The sequence below is a fragment of the Tuber melanosporum genome (assembly GCF_000151645.1).
Source record: "Tuber melanosporum whole genome shotgun sequence assembly, scaffold_149, strain Mel28".
Lineage (NCBI taxonomy): Eukaryota > Fungi > Ascomycota > Pezizomycetes > Pezizales > Tuberaceae > Tuber > Tuber melanosporum.
Genome location: NW_003298807.1, coordinates 239,725 through 260,009, shown reverse-complemented (window position 1 = coordinate 260,009; position 20,285 = coordinate 239,725). Strand labels below are relative to the sequence as shown.

The 20,285-nt window shown below is 48.6% G+C and overlaps 7 protein-coding genes; 3 read left to right on the top strand and 4 right to left on the bottom strand.

Annotated features, from left to right (window-relative positions):
• Positions 1-3,930: 3,930 nt before the first annotated feature.
• On the bottom strand, positions 3,931-5,344 carry GSTUM_00002961001 (uncharacterized protein). XM_002836519.2 has 4 exons: positions 5,106-5,344; positions 4,575-5,038; positions 4,283-4,521; positions 3,931-4,219 (listed from the first exon to the last, which is right to left on the bottom strand). The coding sequence occupies exons 1-4, from the start codon at positions 5,273-5,275 to the stop codon at positions 4,076-4,078; spliced, it is 1,017 nt and encodes a 338-aa protein (XP_002836565.1). The 5' UTR covers positions 5,276-5,344; the 3' UTR covers positions 3,931-4,075.
• Positions 5,345-5,617: 273 nt separating this feature from the next.
• On the bottom strand, positions 5,618-7,466 carry GSTUM_00002960001 (uncharacterized protein; the record flags this gene model as incomplete). XM_002836518.2 has 5 exons in its annotated part: positions 5,618-6,319; positions 6,542-6,737; positions 6,976-7,061; positions 7,126-7,272; positions 7,302-7,466. The coding sequence occupies 5 exons, from the start codon at positions 7,464-7,466 to the stop codon at positions 5,873-5,875; spliced, it is 1,041 nt and encodes a 346-aa protein (XP_002836564.1). The 3' UTR covers positions 5,618-5,872.
• A 133-nt stretch (positions 7,467-7,599) lies between these two features.
• On the top strand, positions 7,600-9,781 carry GSTUM_00002959001 (uncharacterized protein; the record flags this gene model as incomplete). XM_002836517.2 has 7 exons in its annotated part: positions 7,600-7,888; positions 7,982-8,080; positions 8,209-8,340; positions 8,520-8,692; positions 8,822-8,922; positions 8,975-9,016; positions 9,066-9,781. The coding sequence occupies exons 1-7, from the start codon at positions 7,850-7,852 to the stop codon at positions 9,779-9,781; spliced, it is 1,302 nt and encodes a 433-aa protein (XP_002836563.1). The 5' UTR covers positions 7,600-7,849.
• A 30-nt stretch (positions 9,782-9,811) lies between these two features.
• On the bottom strand, positions 9,812-11,143 carry GSTUM_00002958001 (uncharacterized protein). XM_002836516.2 has 5 exons: positions 10,813-11,143; positions 10,544-10,737; positions 10,374-10,487; positions 10,252-10,322; positions 9,812-10,200 (listed from the first exon to the last, which is right to left on the bottom strand). Exons 1-5 carry the CDS (start codon positions 11,022-11,024, stop codon positions 10,162-10,164), a joined length of 630 nt encoding a protein of 209 aa, XP_002836562.1. The 5' UTR covers positions 11,025-11,143; the 3' UTR covers positions 9,812-10,161.
• Positions 11,144-11,282: 139 nt separating this feature from the next.
• GSTUM_00002957001 (uncharacterized protein) lies at positions 11,283-12,272 on the top strand. XM_002836515.2 has 6 exons: positions 11,283-11,453; positions 11,655-11,721; positions 11,805-11,885; positions 11,947-11,993; positions 12,043-12,072; positions 12,128-12,272. The coding sequence occupies exons 1-6, from the start codon at positions 11,387-11,389 to the stop codon at positions 12,151-12,153; spliced, it is 318 nt and encodes a 105-aa protein (XP_002836561.1). The 5' UTR covers positions 11,283-11,386; the 3' UTR covers positions 12,154-12,272.
• A 656-nt stretch (positions 12,273-12,928) lies between these two features.
• Positions 12,929-18,444, top strand: GSTUM_00002955001 (uncharacterized protein). XM_002836514.2 has 5 exons: positions 12,929-13,092; positions 13,292-13,763; positions 13,830-14,082; positions 14,144-14,314; positions 14,366-18,444. The coding sequence occupies exons 2-5, from the start codon at positions 13,413-13,415 to the stop codon at positions 17,521-17,523; spliced, it is 3,933 nt and encodes a 1,310-aa protein (XP_002836560.1). The 5' UTR covers positions 12,929-13,092; positions 13,292-13,412; the 3' UTR covers positions 17,524-18,444.
• Positions 18,445-18,732: 288 nt separating this feature from the next.
• Positions 18,733-19,765, bottom strand: GSTUM_00002954001 (uncharacterized protein). XM_002836513.2 has 2 exons: positions 19,483-19,765; positions 18,733-19,260 (listed from the first exon to the last, which is right to left on the bottom strand). The coding sequence occupies exons 1-2, from the start codon at positions 19,497-19,499 to the stop codon at positions 18,918-18,920; spliced, it is 360 nt and encodes a 119-aa protein (XP_002836559.1). The 5' UTR covers positions 19,500-19,765; the 3' UTR covers positions 18,733-18,917.
• Positions 19,766-20,285: the final 520 nt, after the last annotated feature.

Genomic DNA, 20,285 nt, shown 5'->3' with positions numbered 1-20,285 from the left:
GAATTACTATCACTTTCCGGACAGGACTACAAGTCACTCCAATCGAACTCACCTTTCCCGAACTCTCTCTCTCTCTCTCTTGCGCGAGGGGCGGGGCGGTTCGCAGTTGCAGTGCAGATCCGGCCGGGATTCACGCACTCGAGTACTGCGCCGGTGGGAAATGATCTACAGTAACCGTACGATCGGTCCGACCCGTTTCCGGGGTAATGCTTGTATATATAATAAATTTACCGCGTTTATATACTATACACTTGTGCTTGTGCTCGGGGATGGATGTACGAGTAAAATGGCTCTGTCGTTCGCAAGGAAGTTACTGTGCTGAGAGGTTGGTATGGGACTGATGATTCCCTTTCTTTTGTTAAAGATTGAATGTGTATGGAGGCGAAATTGGTATGGTCACTTTGTTGTAGGGAATGGGGGACTACTATCCAAGATTCGGGACTGTGAAAAAGTCTTTCAATGAGGGCGGTAACAGCCGGCTCTGGACTTTCACAATGATCGAGATGCAGTTGATATTCTGGCATTTTAACTTCCTTGACTCCCCCCGTCTTTTCCAACATGTCATCCCCTGCACAAGTACGCGGTTCCCGAGGTTTCCTTGTTATTGTTCCAGCCTTGCTCGGTTTTTACTGCCTCCGTGTCCGGGCACTGTACGAGTAGAATATCATCGCTGGGAGGGGGTGCTGTTGGCTGGTTGGTTGGTATTATCATAGAAGGGCTGGGTAAGTTAGTAGCGTTCCTATTGAACCTTTTTCCCAATTCAATCCGATCCGAGCCAACCACTGTTATCTACCTGATCGTCTTCAAACTCCCTGATTTCGCGAGGTTAGCGGTATATCGACATATCAAAACTTCCTTTTCCGATATACCGCTGTTTTGGCGTATCTTAAGATCTTATCAGGAGTGAATTGATGGGGAGGATGGTTTTTTTTTTGCTCTATTCCGCAAGTTGGTCTACGGCGGTTCTGGCTAGTGGGGGCTATATATAATGGACCTGGGTGACTTCTGATACGACTGATGCTTGTTAGTATCGTACTCGCGAGGGGGTTTTCCAATCGGCGAGAAAATTCTTGCGGAGTGGTTCTTGCTGGCGATTGGTCAGGTATTGGCATGGAGGAATTGTCCAATGCGAGTGCCCATACGCAAGATTATTCTCAGAACTCAGTAGAAGGGGGAGAAGGTTCAACAGGGAGGTTCACTGTGGGGAAAGCTTGCACCCTGTATGATAGACCATGACTTTTTGAGCCGGTATGAACATCATGCGAGCGTCACGAGATGGGGGTTTACCAACAAGGAGGAAGTCAGATTGTGGTATTGTATTGTGAATCCGAAGTTAGTAGTTTATGCCAGCTTTTCCGGGTATGGTGGTATAACGGTAGGATTTCAGGAAGCGTCCAGGTACTATAGGTGGTGCAAATCTTTGCTGCTTTTGTATAGTACCGGTAGAGCTTCTCCAAGTTCTTTCCCACCAGCTTGTAATCGGCGAGGAATATGCGGTGCGTTTCTGAGCTTCCGTTCTGTGTGATACCCGGAGTAGGTTAGCTGAGATTAACCGTGGGTACCTAGTGGCGCGGGGTGGAAGGTTAGATGGATCTGAGTTATGATGGCTACATCGTGCCGAACAAAGCGGTCTAAGTGATCATTGAAAGGGCGTTTGTGTACCCCCCACCACCCTGCTGAGATGGAGAGCATTGCACCCGGACCTTACGCTGTGGGGCCGTTGGGCCGTGGAACAGATGCGGACCCAAAGAAAAGCGACATAATTGGGTTTCTGTCAAATGTCTCGTTGGTTTATGGATTCTTTCAAGAAAGCGATAGCATAGTAGGGGAGTTGGCATGGCAGCTGCATAGAGTCTGCAAGTACTTGCACAGCATGTCACCACTTATAAATACGGAAGCCGATGAGAGCCAAAGAAATCAATAAGCAGATGCCATGATACCCGGCCTGACTACCAAAGCAGAGCTCCAACCGTCAGTGCACAGTACTGCATAGCACGGCCGAGGCTAAGGATCAGCACAGACTCTGGGGTGAAAAATCTCCTGCGCTCCTACAAGTAGACCTGCCCACAAAAACCTAGCGATATATATCTATATATCATACATACCAGGTCCACAAAAATTCACATATAAGGATCAGGAATGCCATTAGAGAGCGCTGCTGCACGATGAAGCTGCAGGCCTGGAACCTGGGAGGAAATCGGATTGCCCTCCCGCGTTCTCTGTAGGAGCTGAGTTTTGATATCGGAGTTTGGTGCCCTTGGGGTGTGGTACTCAGTCGGGCGAAACCCAAGCGTCTATCGTCTCTAGTTGTCGGGCGTGGTGTGCGTGCTACGGTAACATGGAAGAGAGCCAGATAACCAAATAACTAGACACTCGTAGGCGCCGCGTGACTTTCTGACTTCGCAAGCTGTCAGCAGGCTATGATATAATAGCTGGCATAGTAGAAACCCCATGACCACTTTGTATGCATGTAAAGCCATTAGTCCTCAACGGTGCCTAACGCCTATTCGAGTGGGGGGGGGGGAGTTCCTCTAGGTTCGAAACAAAGAATTGTGAGTAGCCAATTACTAAAATAATAATACCCTTTGAGAAATTGTAGGAAAAAAAAGAAAAAAGCAGGTATCATAATTATATTAGCTATTTGTACGAGTGACACATCATGATCCCTCCCCCCTCACCTAGAATTGATTCCCAATGTATGGTAGATCCGCACTCCCCCTTCTAAGACGGCGCTGTATCCGACGAACTAACTTACCGTGTGGAAATTTCCCCCAGAATGAGTTCCTTTGGAATGACCCTTGCAGGGACATTTTTCGACTTAGCTGGCTATCTACCTTCTACAAGGGATGTGCGAGAACCCGTCGTGGGTGTTGTGATACATTCTCAACAACAGCTGAAACTGGGTTCTGGAGGAGGGGAGGGGGGTAGCTGCTACCTTTGGCCCACCGCGAGGGAATATGTGTTTGTCTGATGGAAGGGACGCTGCTTCACTATTCTTATTCTAAAGTCCCTCTGGGTGTTCACTAGTGTATGTATGGTAATACCGTCGTCGGGGGGGGTTACGGGTTACCACCCTAACAACACTATCCGTGGAGCAGAAGGTCCCTCGCTGAGAAGCGATCGGGCATGACCGACAGAATTATCGTGCTACTCTGCGATTACGCTGCTGTTCCCGCTCCGTGGGGGAGGTTCAATAAGGTCGTTAGCGTAGAAATGCTCAAAGCTGCTGTGGAGGGGAGTATCTTTTGGAAAGGTATTTCCAAATCATGAATTTAACGCCCAGGGTTGGCCGTGGCATCGCTGTGTTCCAGTGCATTACGGCACTATGCCCGAGGGTGCAATTACAGTACGGTGCGGTTGGAGACTGTATGATAGTTCAATTTGTGATCCCGCAGAATTCCCCTCGATCATGACTGATCATTCGCAGAGACAGGAGGGTTATATACAAAGGACAATGAATACCCCCCGGATCTCGTTAACCGAGAAAGAAAGTTTTATCGGAATATATATTTCCCCGGGGGGATCGTCTCCGATTTTGGAAGGGAATACCCGGAGATGTATGAGGAGGACGTTAAGGTTTTCAATAGTTCAATAACCTTTATTATAGCAATGATAACTAACTGGGGAGACCGCTGATCCCATGCGTATGCGCCCGAGGTGAGGTTTATTTTTTTTCCCCTACAGATTGGCAGACTGATGCTTTGTCCACTGCGAGGAAGGGTTCAAAGCCGAGATCCTGGATGAAATTACCTTCACAGTATGAGGACACTTCTTTATGATTCACATGTTTTACTTTTTCACATTTTCATTTCTTTCGTTGCTATTGTTGACCGATAGCTGCCAAGCGATACTGGTATGATCTTACCCCGTAGGTAAAAAACAAGAAGGGGAAGAAAGAGAAGAAAAGAAAAGAAAAGAAAAGAAAAGTCTAATGATGGAATTTGAGATTGCTATGAACCATATAGTTGCGCAGAAACTACTACTGTGGGCGAACCGACTGGTTAAAATCCCAGTATTAATACAAGCAGGCGAGAAGGCAGAAAGGCATTGGGTAAGCCCATTATATAAATAATACTTAAGCCTTCCTTTTCCTTTTCCTTTTCCCATTCCCCCCACCTGACTTGGCAGATGCACCCTTTGGCGCCTTTGGTTTATGCAATTTTTCAATCTCATCGCGGAATTTTCTGTATAGTAGCATGCAAGCTCGTGCGTCCTCGACCTATCCACCTACCCATTAGCCCCCCTACCGCCACCATCGGGAGAGAGGAAAGGATAAACAAACACTAGAATGCTCCCCGCCCTGAATCTCAATCCCCAGCACTTCGAGGGCAAGCTTCTTCAATCTGGGCGTACGTCCAGCACTAAACTTCCTGAATCCGGGATGTCGACTAGTATCCCGGATGTCCCTCCTCGGATGGCTCAACAGTAACGCCTCAAGATCATACTTGACCGCATGCCCGACAAGAACCCTATCCGCAAGAATGGCCGATACTTCTTTTTGTACGTCTTCAAATTCCCTCGCTGACCATGGCATTAGCTATGTTGCAACAGGCAAGGAAGAACGGGGAAGGTACCGTGAATCATATGCGCAGGCGTAACACCACTAACCCAACTCCTCCAGTCCGTAACCCTCTCCTTCGGCCGCACGAACGTATCTAGGATTATATGCCCATGGTAGTTGACTATCGAGACTCTGGCGAGCGCGGAGCGCTCGTTCGTAGGCCCACCCACGCCGACCATTTCGCAATCGAGTGAGATGTATTTTTTGGGTTCGGTTGCCGAGGGCGACCCCGACGCCTCGGGCTCTATGGCCGAACCGGTGGGGGGTGGAAGGGTGGTGCTGGTCAATGGTAGGTTGTATGCTTTTTGCAGATCCGCAGGGGAGATGTCATTATCTTCCGCCCAGAGCGCCAGCGCCGAGGAGGTTGGTTTTGGGGCGGCAGTGGACATCTTCAATACTTTTGAGGTTGGGGTTGGTTTGGAAGCTCGTGGTATCAAGGGTGGGTTGGCGGGGTTGGCGGCAGTGCTGCTTGGGGTTCTGTGTATGTTAGGGTGACACGTGCCTTTGCACGTCGGGTGCGGGGGGGTGTGCTGTTTGGACTCACCTTGCTCGCTTTGCCTTTTTTGCCCTTGTAATTGTAGAGCTGCTGCTGCTGGTGGGGCTTTCGATCGATGAAGACTTGCGCTTTGAAGAATTGGTGGGAGTGGTGGAGGAGGATTTTTTCAGTGTCTCTTGGAGCTGCTTCCAGTTTCTTGAAAGCGCAGTAGTTGCCATAGTCGGTGATTAAATGGTATGCCTCTTTGTGGTTCGGAGATGTGTGAGAAGTGGCATAGTGGGCTGGAGATGACTGAAAGGGTTGAGACTTTTGAAGAGGCTCTGAAATTTCTCCGTTGCGGCCGGTCTGCTAGTTGTGCCAAGAAGTGCCAAGTTAACCTACCGGTATTTTTATCGGGGCAGTTGACAATCGTCTCTGCCTGCAAGTCACGAGTGTGATATCGTGATCAACAGTTTAGGCCTCTACCCCTATTCTCAACTTATTTCTGTTAAAGAGGTGTGATACCGGCATAATAAATTGAGTTGGTAATGTTCAGCAGCAAAAGTCGTTAAAGTCATTACAATTGTTTTTTGTTTAAGCTAACATGTTTACAATTGCACCAGTAGAGAACGCCATTCCAACCCCAATGCCGACGTGAGAGAAAGAGAAGAGCACCATAGTAGATAACACACACAACTCCATAAAACACTGCGAGGAAAGAAAGAAAAAAAAAAAAAGAAAAAAAAAAAGAATGGAAAAGAAAAAACAGGGAAAAAAACATCAGTGGACACCAGTATTCCCATACCCATTTCATTGAAGTCATTATTCTGGGGCGATTAGACTCCCATCGCATCATGAGATGTCTGTGATGTAACATCTAACCCCAAGTCCATATTAGGCACTTCTCTATGACCATCCCTCATCCTTTGCTCGGCCCATGCCCTCAATCTGACCAGGCGGCGAATCTTGGCTTCCTTGGGTACGCCCTGTACTTCGAGAATCGCTTCGTTGACTTTAGCCGCTACTTGTCTTCGCAGTGCTGGGTCCATCAGTTCTGCGAGGGGAGGAGCCAGGTTTTCCATCGGGAAACATAGAAGGGCCATTGTGCGCTCAAGGTCTTGTAAGAATTTTGAATTGCCGGGTGCTCGAGGCGCCAGATGAGTTGTAGCAAATGCCAACGCTTCGGAGATGTCACCGTCAGGGGATTGGGTGCAGTTTCGAATCAATTCGATAAGCTGAAGTCTCAAGAGTGAAAAATGTAGAGGAAGGTTCGTCTCAAGAAGCTATGCCGACTTGAAATATTAGTAAGCCGCAAAACCCGTAGATTTATAAATGTCAGAATCGAAAACAAATCTAACGAGATATGCTCATGTTGAAGACTGAAGTTTTGACCACATTTTTCATCACCAGCCGAAGATGCAGTGAGCTATTCCGAAAGTAATCATCGCAAAAAAAGTATGTATGAAGCAAGAAACAGAGAATTCAGGGTTGGGGGGTTCACTGACATCTGGATGAAGCTCATTGATTCTTTCAATTGCAGTCTGGATATCCCCGTGATGGATTGCATGGCGAATATCAACCCGTTCTTGGATAGAATCAAGGTCAACCTGAGGTGACATATTCGCTTCCTGAGCGAAGTTGACAGCAGCTGATTTATACCCCTCGATAATGAGATAATTCATGACCAAGGTGTTAAGGTCTCTATAATTCCAAGGATTAGTCGCTTGAACCTGAAGCTCCGTCCCATGGATAAGAAGTAAGGGGGAAAAGAAACGCCAGCGGCAAGCAAGGACATTATCAGAAGGCAAGTTAACATATTCTCTAACATGGAAATTTCAGAGAGATTCCCAACTTGTGCACAGATCGCATCATTTTGTCCGGTATGTTTAGTGGGGAGGGTGGAGGGAAAACAATAGAAAGAAGTGTATTCAGAACCCACGCTTTGGACACCTTGACCTCATCCACCTTCTTCTCCCAGTCCGCCGCACCAGGGGCCTTGCGCGAGGAGGTAGTAGTTGAGTGACTCTAAGCACCAAAGATTTCAATAAGTAAATAGGGAGTTTGAACATCCTCAGAATTTGGAACCCACCATATTTACCGGGTAACGGAGGGGCACCCAAACGGGTGGATGTTGAGGGAAAGGGAAGAGAGGAAGAAGAGGGAGGGAAGAGAGGGGAGGGAAGAAAGAAAGAAAAGGATAAAATGGAAGGGTTGGATTAGTTGTGATGATGTAAGACTAAGAAACGAGAGACGGGTCGGATTAACGTTGGCGTGTTTGTGTGAAAGAGTACCGGTACTGGCTGGCGGAGGAATAGGAAGGGCGTCGGTGAGGAAGAAAAAGTTTAGAGGGAAGGGGAAAGAGATGGTCTTCACCATCTGATTGACGATAAGGCGGAAAAGGATGTGAACAGCGCCAAGAACGTCCCTCATTGGGAACGCACCGAGCCCAACGTGATGCGGGCTACACAAGTGGGTAGGTTATTAAACAGGGTAGTTTAAACCCAACCCCTGGACGGTTGCGTGCTTCAACACCACCACAAAACCCACGCAATCTCACACAAACTGCAGGACTGCAAGCAATTAGGGAGAGATAGAGACAAAGGGAAGGGGAGAGGCAAAGTTCCTCTACCGTATATCCACACCACCCGCGGGAGAGTACAGCAATCATAACGTTCGTTTATTACTTTGTTACTTTTCATTATCCCCCCGTAGCAGGTCGTTTGTCGACTTTTTCTCTCTGCCCCCCCCCCCCACATTCTGCACAAACCCGTCGAATTGGAGGAAGGGGTGAGTTTGCAAAGTGAGCCCGCATCATGGTCGTTCATTATAACCCCCCATGGGCAAATACTCATGTGTGTATAAAGTCCTTCCGTCTAAGACACTACTTAAGCACAATGGAGGAATATACATATATATGAGCTAACCACCATTGTAACAAACTATAGATTATTGGTATTGCTGGCTCTAGCGGTTCAGGGAAAACCTCCCTTGCAGTTCGTATCGTGAGTGCTCTGAACTTACCATGGGTGGTTATTCTATCAATGGTAAATATATTTTCCAACAAATCACCCCGTCCTACTCTGAAGTGGGGACTTTTAAATCTCCCTACAATTTACAGAGAAAGGATAAGAGAGAGTGTTCGTGATTTTAAGGATATGTGGGATTACAACAGGACTCTTTCTACAAGCCCCTGAACCCGGAACAATCCGCACAGGCATTTAGGAATGAATACGACTTCGACTCCCCAAACTCTATTGATTTCGACATATTGGTAGAAAGGCTTGGGGACCTAAAGCAGGGGTGCGTTTTTTCCCTCTCCCGTTCTTCCTGTAAAATATACAAATCTCAAAAACACATCCAACTGAACAGCAAACAGGAGAAAAGCGGAGATCCCCGTACGTTATCCTTTTTGTCCTGCATGTAGATAGGCAAGGTATCACGGTAGGAGGTAGGACTAAAGCGAGAGCTTTGGAAATACTTTAGGTCTATTCGTTTGAAAAACATCAGAGAGCTGAGCAGACGACGACAATCTACTCTTGCCATGTCTTGATTTTAGAGGGTATCTTTGCTCTTTACGATCCTCGGGTGTTGGAATTGTTGGACATGAAGATATTTGTCGACACGGACGCAGACGTTTGCCTTGCTAGGAGACGTGGGTTCTAGGCATCCCCGTTTACGATGAAAGTATAACAGTTACTAAAGGCAAACTGCTGCAGTGGCCCGAGACATCAAGTACCGTGGCAGAGAGTAGATCTCCCAATGCCCTTCTGTTGACACGTGAATAGGCTAACTAACGCTACTAGCATCCATGGGGCAATTAAGCAATGGACAACCTTCGTTAAACCAAACTTCGAATTATATGTCGAACCGCAGAAGAGAAATGCGGGTGAGTGCTCGCGCATGGCCCCCAGTAAACCACACCATTAATGAAGAGATAGACATCATGGTCCCCCGTGGGATCGAAAACTCTATCGCAATAGGTCCACCACCACTCTTCCCCAGCCCATGGACCAATCTAACCCCAACTAGACATGATAACGAAGCACATCCAAAGAGCGCTCCTCACCAAATCCAACGAACACATCAAAACCCTCCAGGCCCTCGGCCAAGGCCACGATGCCGACGAACCCCTCCCGGCAAACGTCAAAGTCCTAAAGGACACCCCACAGCTCCGAGCGATGCACACAATCCTGCATGATGAAGAGACCACGCGCGAGGATTTCGTCTTCTATTTCGACCGCCTGGCAACGTTGCTGGTCGAGCGTGGGTCAGATCATCTGGCTTTCAAGTCTAAAGAGGTCGAAACCCCACAGGGGATTAGCTATGCGGGATTGGAGTTGTCTAAAGACGTTAGTGCTGTCGTTATCTTGCGCTCAGGAGGCACTCTTGAAGTTGGGCTCAAGAGGGTGGTTCCTGACGCTAGGATTGGGAGACTACTTATCCAGTCCAATGCTCGGACTGGAGAGCCTGAGTTGCATTACCAGAACCTGCCTTCGAGTTTGGCCAAGGATAGTGTTCTAGTACTTGATCCGCAAGTTGCGACCGGGGCCGGGGCCTTGATGGCTATGACAGTGCTGAAGGATCACGGCGTTGAGGAGGAGAGGATTGTCTTCGTTACTTATCTTGCTGGTCTTGGTGGGCTGAGGAGGTTGACGAAAGTGTTTCCAAAACTAAAGATCATTGTAGGGAAAATCCAGGAGGGATTTGAGAGAAGGTGGATTGACGAGAGGTATTTTGGAAGTTAGATCAGACCGTGGGCGCCTGTTGAGTAGTGGTCCGGCCTATGCTATGTCTGATGTTAGGGTCGTCGTAGAAGTCCACGCCCATCCTCCGTATTCTGTATCTGAATATCATTTCCCCCCTGCCTTCCGAGCTAAGCAAATTTTCCTTGTGACACAAGTACCTACACGGTATTGAGATGAACAATGCAAAAACACATATCTTATGACCCCCACTCTCAAAAATATAAGAAGTTCTAAGTGCCAAACGCATGACTACCAACGAAGCAAATAGACACAGTTAAGTTGCTACCAAGAAATTGGTTATATACAAATCTGGCCGCCTATTACCCCTATGTTGAGCAACGGTGATGCGCTTTAGTGGATAAATGAACCACAGGTCACATTTATTTGGTTCGGATTATCTTGAGGTTCTTAGGAGAATGCTAGGCCCCGCCATTAGCAGTGGTCAGAAGGGCGGGGGCAGCGACACATACGAAGAAATTTGCAGAATAAGATTTAGCCCTAAAGGCCCTTTCATTGGGCTCCTTCACGAACCATTTATAACCTATGAGCCCATCAGTGGAACGTCCAGAAAATTTCCACATAGTCCGGGTACCTTGTTTTTCAGCAAATGAAATAGCATCCTCTTTAGACTTGAAGAAAATGTGTGTTCCTTGCATGAAATCACCGCTAGACTGCCATCCCATCAGGGGGTTCTCCCATCTATGGCCTAAAACCCTGTCAGCGCTCAAGTCGTGCTGATTGATTGCAGGTTTCTGGCACTACCTTTAGGGAGGACGTCCCAGTCCATCATCCATTGCCTTCCATTCCAATATCCAGACTGGGTGGCTGGCTTCGAAGGTTTATAAATCTTTACAATCCTTGCCTGCAGATCGAGTGGAGCGCCAGAAATTGATGCAGCATCGAGCGCATCATTTTCGCTCCGCTGCGCGGGGAAGACGTTGATAGGGGAGTATGCGCTATGTGTGACCGTGTCATCAATTAGCAAAATTGCGACGGCACAACCGAGAAGAGGGGGCTGTGCCATTTCTCACCTAGTGGCGAAGTCACTGGGTACCTCCGACCCGGTTTTTGGGAATGCCACTGCAGAGTTTGCTGCGGGAGTTGTGGTGGCCACAGACTTGTTTGGGCTCTCCGGCGGGGGAGAACCGGTAGTTCCCTTGGAACGGAGAAAAAGGGTCGACTCGGACACAGGGAGCAAAGCTTGCCTAGTGAGAACCATCCGCGATGCAGGGAAGAATGGCATCTTTTGGAAAGTATCAGCTAGGGGCGCGCGTCTTGAGCGGAGGTGCAGGGGGGAGTATTTTCTGGTAAGGGAAGGACGGTTTGACACTTGGGAAATGGTGACGTTCGATAAGCTTTGCGGGTTTCTTTGGGAAGCGCACGGTCCAGGAAGTTGTGCTCATGGGTAGGCGCTCGTAGGCGCTTACTAAGCGGTTCCCGGGATCCGTCTGGGCGTGTGTGGTTAAGCGGCGAACCCTAACCACCATCAACATTGGTTCCTGGATCTCCCATTACATTTTTGTCCTGCACCCGGATTCTTTTTTTCGATAAACATCTTCAGCAATAACACTCCACTTGATCGATTTATACCCCGCGATATCCACCATGTCTCTTGCTTTCCGCCGTGGAATCTCTACTCTCATCCCTCCGAAGGTTGCCTCGCCATCGGTGAGTTTACCCCTCTTCCCGGTGCTTTCGGGAGTCTCCTGGTTTACCTATCTAACTATTCGGTCTATATAGGGTGTAAGAGTCCCTCTATCCCCTTTCCATCCTATCATCGTCCTTTGAGAATACCTGCAGGGGCCGATCACCCTTTTAAACGGTTGAATGTTGGAATGGTCCAATTGACTGGTGGTTTTCGCATCCGGAATAGATCGGAGCTGCGAAGGATGCCTCCCGAATGGCCCGTGTTGTAGATTTCTACGGCAAGCTCCCAAGAGGTATGGAACAGTGAGCGTATAAAGTCACATGTGGAGCTCTTCCATATTTTTTCTCTCCTCGTACTAAGGTGTTCCGTTCATAGGTCCGGCGCCGGAGGTGAAGCCCACGGGCCCATTCGAGAGATACCAGGCCAGGTATTTTGGGAAGAACCCAAGCGGCATGCGTATGTGATCGTTGTCTCAATCCTCTGCGGTGTATATGGACTAATGGATACGATCATCAAGCTATTGTTCATGTCATCGGGTTTCTCATTGCGGCAAGCTCAACCCTGGTATAAAATACATGAAAGCTGGGACTAATGAATTTGGTTTTATAGATAGGATATGGCCAGGCATACTACTTCCATCTCCGTATGGCTCATTACACCCAATATGTCATTCGAGTTTCCACTAACATTTGTATTAGGCCACCACAAGAACAATGCTCATTAATTGCTGGAGGGCGCATATAAGAACATATCCACTTGTAGGCTCAGGGGCGATTACTTTTGTACTTAAAAAACGGTAGTTTGGGCACGTATTAGTGGAATACGAAGAGAGCTCTAGACCAGTGTTGGATCCATGGTACTATTATTGTGAGCGTCCCGGTAAATAAAAACAAGAATGGAAGACGTAGTAGTTTTTTAGTTTATCCTTTGTGAAAGGATAGATTATACCTTAAAGAGATTTCGTATTGTTATTATTTTGTATAAATTATTTCTTGAAGAGTTCAGACAACTGGGACCGTTAGTTGGTTCCAGTTACGGTTGAAACGAAACAGGGAGTGTGCAACTGGTACTGTGTTCCGACAGTGGTCCCGATTGAGGAAAAGTGAAAGATCGGTGCCAAAAACAGTGTGGAAGAGTTACCGGTAGATATGGTAGATTGTGGGGTGGTGAAGAGATAGATGTGGGGGGATGGAGAAGCTTGGTAGGCAGATTCTATACTCATTAGAGCCGGAAGAATTTGTTGGAGCCTGGAATTCTCTAATCTGACGTCCCTGTATCCACCAGTCCATCAACCGCCATCGATGTTACGGCTCTGTGTCTGTTGGTTCCTACCTGGCTAAATATCTTGGCGCCCGTCTCCGGCCTAAGGATCGCCCTCCGTCTGCCTTCGCCCAAGCGACATCACCGCATTTCCCCATCGTCGCCTCACTTTCAGCCCCTTCCCCACCATCTCCTCCTCTCCCCCTCCTCCTCCCTCCTATTATTCTCCCTCTTCTTCCCTTTACCTTTCATAGATAATACCCCCTCTTTTCCCTCTCCTGGAGAATAGAATATCAACCCCTCAAACTCCTCCCTATTTCCTTGATCACTACCTCATTCAATACCGGCGAGTTCGTAATAGTTCCACGCAGCTGCCTGTCTACACGTACTATTCATAGTTAAGGTTTGTGACCCTAGTTCTAAGCTCCGAACCCTAGTTTGCTGTGTCGGCCACTCTCTCCCCATCCCAACCACCACCACCTCTACAAGTGTTCCCCCCCTCCCCTTCCACTTTGACCAACCGCTCCTCTCCTGCAAACTTCCAAACGCACCTCACAACTTGCGTTCCCCAAGCTAATTCCTATTCACCCTACCCTTTATAGTTCGAGTTACTGCGGCCCTTCGTGGCACATCCATTTTGATAGCGCCTACTTACTTTGGCGACTCTGTCCAAGCTATTTGAATAGGTTGGAGCTTTTTTTCTTCAAAATCATACCTATTAACATGGCTTCGGAACTTTTTACATGCACTTCTCTAGTATCATCTTATTACGAAAATCCCCCTTCTAGGATTTCGTATTCGTATTGCGCAAAGCTGATGCCTACAGGTCCTCTTACTGTTATGGCAGATTCGAACATTCTCAGCAATGTTGAAAAGTCTTTAGTGGAGTCGGTTGTCGAGACCTCGACGACCGACGCTGATGCAAACACAAAATCTACCCCGATCGCCGCTCCGAGCGGAACGCTTATTAACGATAACGTGCTTGCGCACCAAAATGACAATAAACCTTCTATTGGAACATCTTCAGTGGGTGGTATTAGCAGTGGAACTGTTGGTGCGGACTCGGATGCGATTGTAAGCCCACCTCACCTTGATTGTGCATGTCGCCGTGGTTGGAAATTAATGATTCTCTTTTGGCAGGGTCACATGAATGGAACCAGTCCCACCGATTCCGGGTTGAAGGTAGATACGGAGTCAATCGGCGCGCCTGGTTCTCGACCCGGAAGTGTTTCTCCTACAAAGACAGATGGTTCCAGACCTCTGGATAGAAAATCATCGCTCAAAAAACCCACATTCAAACCAGTTTCTCTGAACAAGGCTTTTCTTAAGGAACAGACATCTACCAGTGGACCCGCCCCCAACCCACTAAGCTCCGTTCTTTCTAATACCAAAGGTCTATACCTCTCGCGACGTGGAGGGCATTTTTAAACTGATTTCCTTTGTGTTGTGCGCAGGCAACTTAGCGTTTTCGCACCAACCTGCCCCTCGCGGCCATACAGTATCTAAACTTAAGCTTGTCAAGACCGGTGGGACCTCGCAGTCGTCTAGACCCGGTCTAGGGTCTTCTCTATCTACTGGTATAAAGCGTAACGAACAGGCGCAGCCTGTTTGGAACAAGAACCAACGTGAGTTTTCAGTGATTCTGCTCCTTGAGCGTCATAACTAACTCTGTGTAGCAATTCCCCCACCTCCGGCCAAAGATGTTACGGATGAAGAGCTTAAAAAAGAATACGGCATTCATATGGCATCTAGACTTGGCCCCGAAGGTACAGGTGCGAAATGGGCTGATATTGACGATGACGATGACGATTGGGTGCCGGAAGTCCCCGAGAAATGGGGGGACGCTCTTAAGCTAGCCCCAGTTGAGCCAACCCCACCTACGATTGCCCCATCTCCGACTCCCCCTGCAAAAGTCGAACAGGCGCCACTTGATGTTGCCGATACCTCACCGCCAAAGACACCTTTGCCTGCGACTGCTAAGGAAGAAGTCCGCCCCAAAACCTTGATTACTGAGAGACTTAGTTCTAAGCCAGTTGAGAAGGCGCCTCCTCCCATCGTCCGAGCATCACCATGGGCAAAAGTTCCTCCCGCTCCCGTTCAGTCTCTGGCTTCTAATGTGTCTCAATCAAGAGATATGGAGCCCCCTCGCCGTTCCAACTATGGAACGGAGTCTATCGCAAATCACTCCTCAGGGCAGCCTCATGGAATGAAGGAAGTTTCTGCAGACGTTTATGGTCGCTCCTGGCGCGATGGAAATCACAACCAAGGGCCTAGAGAGCGGGAATTGTACAATTCTGAAACTGGTCAACTTGAGCCCGTACAGGAATCTAGAAACAAAGGCCCCAGAGCCAGAGCCGAAGGAAATGTCGATAAACCGTCAGTCTTGCAACGCCCTACTGGGCCACCCCCCCCAGCCGAGCCTTCACCAGCTTTCCAACAACAGCGAAGCAGTATGATGCACCATAGGCCCGATGAGTATAGGCGTAGAAGGACATCATCGAACGTTAGCGGTGGTAGCGGGAGCACTGGAAGGAGGCCGTCTTTTAGCAAATTTGGGCTTGAACAACCCCCAACCCCCGAAGATGGGAGATTTCCCTTAAGGCCTAGCCCCATAAGCCATTTCTCGACAGATGCACATCAAGATCATAACCAAACTAGCTTGCCCGCCAAATTCGAGAATTCTAACCAAGCTTCTAACATTGAAGTCCCTTCTCTGGCAGCCGTTCCAATTAAGCCAGCCATACCAGAGACTCCCATGGAAGATCTAGTTGCTCAGCAGGAACGGATTATGAAGGAAGGTCGTGAACTCGCGAGGAAGCGCAGACAGGAAGAGGAAGAAAAGGAAGAAGCCGCTAAGAAAGAGAGACTTCAGGTTAAACTAGATGAATTAGAGAAAAAGGCTCTTGAGAAGAAAGAAGCTGAGTTACGAGCGGCAGAAGAGGCGAGATTGGCTGAGGAAAAGGCTGAGGCTGATAGAAAGGCTGAGGAAGAGAGAGTCAATGCGGAGAAAAAGGCTGCAGAGGAAGAAGCAGCTCGTAAGGCTGCCGAAGCCAGACCCGTATCGGACCGATATGAGCATCCTCGTAGCTATCTTCCTACTCAACCTCAAAGTCGGCGCTCTTTGAATACCATGCAAAATCGGTCTCCAAACAGGAGCTTTGCAATACCCGCCATAAGGGATTCTAAGGATCAACCATGGAAACACGTGTCTCCGGGCAATGACAGGTATACCAGTTGGGGCGGTGCGCAACAGAATAGCCAGGGCTCTGGTCCCAATCCTTGGGGACCTATCGAAAAACCCAAGTTTCAAGGCATGAATGGTGTTGGAAACGGGACGTTCGATAACGGATATTCTGGGTTTTCGACAAGACCACCGCCGCCTACGTCTGCTTATCCACAGAATCCCAGGGATGATAGGCGTAATAGCAGAGGCCCACCGACCTCCCCGGGACTCTCCCGTGGTGGATTATCTCAGTATGACAGGGCTCAAGCTGTTAGCCGTTGGAACGCTCTACCCGGCAAAATCCTGGAGGATGAAGCTGAGCAACGGAGAAAAGATCGAGAAGCCTACCTCGCCAGACAAGCAGAGGAAGCAGCCACTGGCGTAAAAAAACCAGGTATAGTTCCACCGAAGCTGGTTGAGACATGGAGAAAGACAAATGGAGATGAACCCGAATCCAAATTCGTTGTTAAAACCGAAACCTCTCAGGAGGGAGAGCAATCGAGCTCCGCTGAGAAACTGCCTGGAGGGCTGTTGGCTACAACTATAGGCACTAGCATGGAAGACACCAGGGTAGAATCTAGTCATCCCACGGGTCCTGCTCCCAACGTCCCGACTGGGCCAGCAGCGACTCGGCCTGCCTCTCGATTCTTCCCGGCAGCGGCTGGCAATCTCATTGCCCAACATTTGGGAACTCAATCTAAATCCTCTCACTCTCCTGCCAAGGCGCTTAGTCCACCAGGCTCCCCGCCACCTCCAATGTCCGCTGAGCACCCAGTTCATGGGGATATAAATTCCCGGGTTGTGCAACTACCCCCTTCTGGTCACGGGCATTATCAACATCCGCACGGAAGGGTATCACCCACCCTGCACATGAATGGATATCATAGGACGAATCATCCCAAATCACCACAATTTTCGGGGGTCCAGGCTTTTGAGGCCGTGCAGCAGAAGATTCTGGGCATGACCCAGAAACATTCACCCCCCCAGCAGACAGCAAACCTCCAAGCTCAACCACCAAAGGGGCCCGCATCAAGGGATTTCTCGACAACTAAACCCCTATACGATGGATCCCCGGAGAGAGTTGTTTCGAGGCCTGCGACGGTCTCGCTTCCACCCCAGTCAGATGGTGAAGAGGGTAGTAGTAATTGCCATGATGTCTATGAGGAATCCATTCTCACCAAGCCGGATAACGAGGAATTTTTCCACGAGCTTTTTGAGCGTGACTTTGGCTCTACACCTACAGTTAAACTCCCTCATATCGTCCCCGCTATTTATGCGAATCATTCGAAGAAAATTCCGGCCGCCAACTTGCCAAAGCCTTACAGTAAGCGGCCTCCCTCGAAATGGCAGCTTCAGACCACCGACATATTCAATCCATTCGGGCAAAAGGATTTCATCAACGGGGAGGGTAAAAGGTTTATTCCTGTTCACCTCCCTGGAGGCGCATCCATCGAAGTGTTGAGCCGTGATGGGAGGCGTAGCACAGGCAATAAGAAGGGATATTCTCAACAGAGATCAAAGAACAGCCGTTATAACGGAGGGGGGAATACTGGTGGCGGCCATATCGGGCGTGGTGGGGTGGGTAGGAGGGTCGCAGATCCGGTTCAGTAACGTAACTGAAGAGCATTCGAGGGTGGTCATGGCTGTTTAATGTTTTGTCCTGTTTGCTTTATCCGCTGCTCGGTGTGCGTGAGGGCTCGTGGTGTTGCTGATAGATGATGAATGTCTTGTCTGAATACGAAGCAATGGTGACCAAGGTGGGAAGTGTGCGTATCAGCTCCCGGTTTGGCCATCATAAGATAGCTCGAATATTGTAGATTAGCTGGACATGGGAGTCTCTTGTTTTGTCTTTTCTTCTTCGCATTCCTTGTACCCATCACACAGGACGTCTTTCCCTGGTTCTTTTCCTGTTTGGTTAAGTTGTAGCCAAGGTTTTTTCTTTCTCTCTTTTTTTTTTTTCTTCCATATCTCTTAAGCTTCTTCCTTATTCCAGTTTCTCTCCACTATTCATATTCTGTTTTCTGCTTAGCTTGGCGTCTGTAGGGTTTCGGTATGCTGTGCTGTGCTGTGCTGTGCGTGAAACCCCTCTCTCTCTCAAGTTCCTGTTGTGGTGTACCGGTAGCTGGTTGGCTGGCCGGCTGAATTGATTAAGGGGACGGTGGGCAGGCGGGCGGGTGCTATTTTGTGATATTGTCATTCCATATTGCTCATATCTCGTGTTTTTCGGGGGGTTTTCCTTTTTTATATTATATACATTATTGTTTTTTAACGCAGGGGTGGGTACCGCTCGTTATGTGCTTGTCTGCTTGGATGAGGGGGATTCGGGGAGCATGATCGTTGCTGTGGTTTGGTGCTTACGACGCTGGTTATGCTATGTAGTCATGGAGGGATGGGATGGAACGGGATGGAATGGGATGTGCCGGGGGTTTTATGTGATATGATATTTGTAGGACTGGCTGGCTGGTTGGTTGGTTGGTCATTGACTGGTCTGTATGCGCTTTTTTCGCATATGAAAATCAGATATGAAAGTTATCACTGATGGTGCTAGCGGTTGTGGTGATGTTATGACATTGTGAAAGAACTCATGCTGTGGAAGTATGATAATATTATTATAATTATCATGGTTGGGCGCATAAAACCCTAACTACGGTACTCGAGTAACTGCCTGATGCTGTCCAGGTGGTGCTGTGCCCTATTTACCTGGGCCCGGAGAATATCTATTTGTGAAAGGGGATTGAAGTTATAGCACCACAGACAGTTCGCACCCTTTCATGTGCGCCAAAAATTCCGACTCCATATTGTCCGCCGGGCTCGGTAATCAAAAAAGAATATTACTCCCCATGTTCATAAACATCCATTCTGTACAGTACACGATAGGCACAAATAACCACACCACCGCCAATAATCCAAACCCCCCGCCCGCGATTCTTCATGAATCAAATTCCGGAGAATAATAATCCTCTTTGAAATCCTCCCCCAATACCCTCAACCACCTACCCATCCAGCTAACTAGTATCCCTCGCAATCTTATTAAGTTCCCACTCCCGCGTCAATTTCTGACTGAGCATCTGTAGGTCGCCAATGAGGCTCTGGCAGGCCGCTAGTAGCGCCTCCTTCGGCGTCGTCTCCTCGTCCGTCTGTACGCGCAGCTCGAACTTCGGGAAGAGCGGGTGCGGCACCTTGTACGCAGAGAATACGACGTGCTCGTTGTGAAGGAGCGTGGCGCGCAGCAGGTTGCCCAGTGTGTGGTCCTCCTTGTTGAAGGTGAAGATGGCCGCGTTGGGCTGGCGTGTGTCCTGCTCCATGGAGACTTTGGTCTCGCCGTCGCCGAGGAGGAAGAGCTCAAAGCTGGAGGTGGGGGATGGGGGCGGTTGTTAGTCATTGGTGAGTACTGTTTTGGAACGTGAGGTACTCGTTATGGACAAAAGTATCCGAACACAGGATTAAATAAATGTGATAATCAATCATTTGCGCGCATCAGTGCACCCAGAAGATTCAAAGTCCAGTGTTCGGGTACTTGTTGCCTATAACGAGTAGAGGAGGGGAGATGGGAGAGAGAAGCGTTTTTACCGATCTGGGGCGTTCATCTTGAGAGGTTAGTGGGTAGAGGTGGCCTTTTGGTGGACTAGGAGGATGTATGAGATTTAGTATTATAGGGGGGGTTAGAGTCGAAGGGTTGAGATTCGTGCTCGTGGCTATTGCTTTGCGGGAGACGAAAGGAATAGGGTACCAGTACTGTAGGTACGTATGTAGGAAGATGAAGCAAGGTTGGAGGTTAGAAAGTTCGAGTTTCAAGATAGATCTATCATAGATTCTAGATGGCGGGTTCTTGGCAACGCTGCGGCTCCTGGATGTGACTGAGGATCTGGAGCGATCCTAACCGACTCGAGCATAGGAGATCTGACTCTCACAGACCCATTATTGGGGTAGTAGTGACATCACAATATGATACCGGTATCCTACTCGTACTCTAGAATTGCAGAGCCAGACTTGACACTAAGTTACTCGTACTCCCCTCCTGCAGCACTACTATGGCTCTTGCTGTGATAGCTTTAGATACAGCATGCACTTTGGAGAAATTGAAGTTGTATATCACTGCCCAACCCCTACTTCAATTAGATCGGACTAAGCTCCTGAAACCGTTCCAGAGGCTGCGTCCATCGGTCTTTCTCTCGAGTTGCCGGCAGGGAGATAATATGGGGGAAGCTGCATAGTAGAAGGGAGACAGGTAGGGAAGGGTGAGGGAATAAGTGGAGGAATATCATACCGTTGATTACAGTATAATATTGCTTGCAAGGCTATGAGTTGAATTTACAGGCAACAGAAAAGTTTATTCACCACCGCATCAGGCGTGAGAAGTTGATTACAAGACA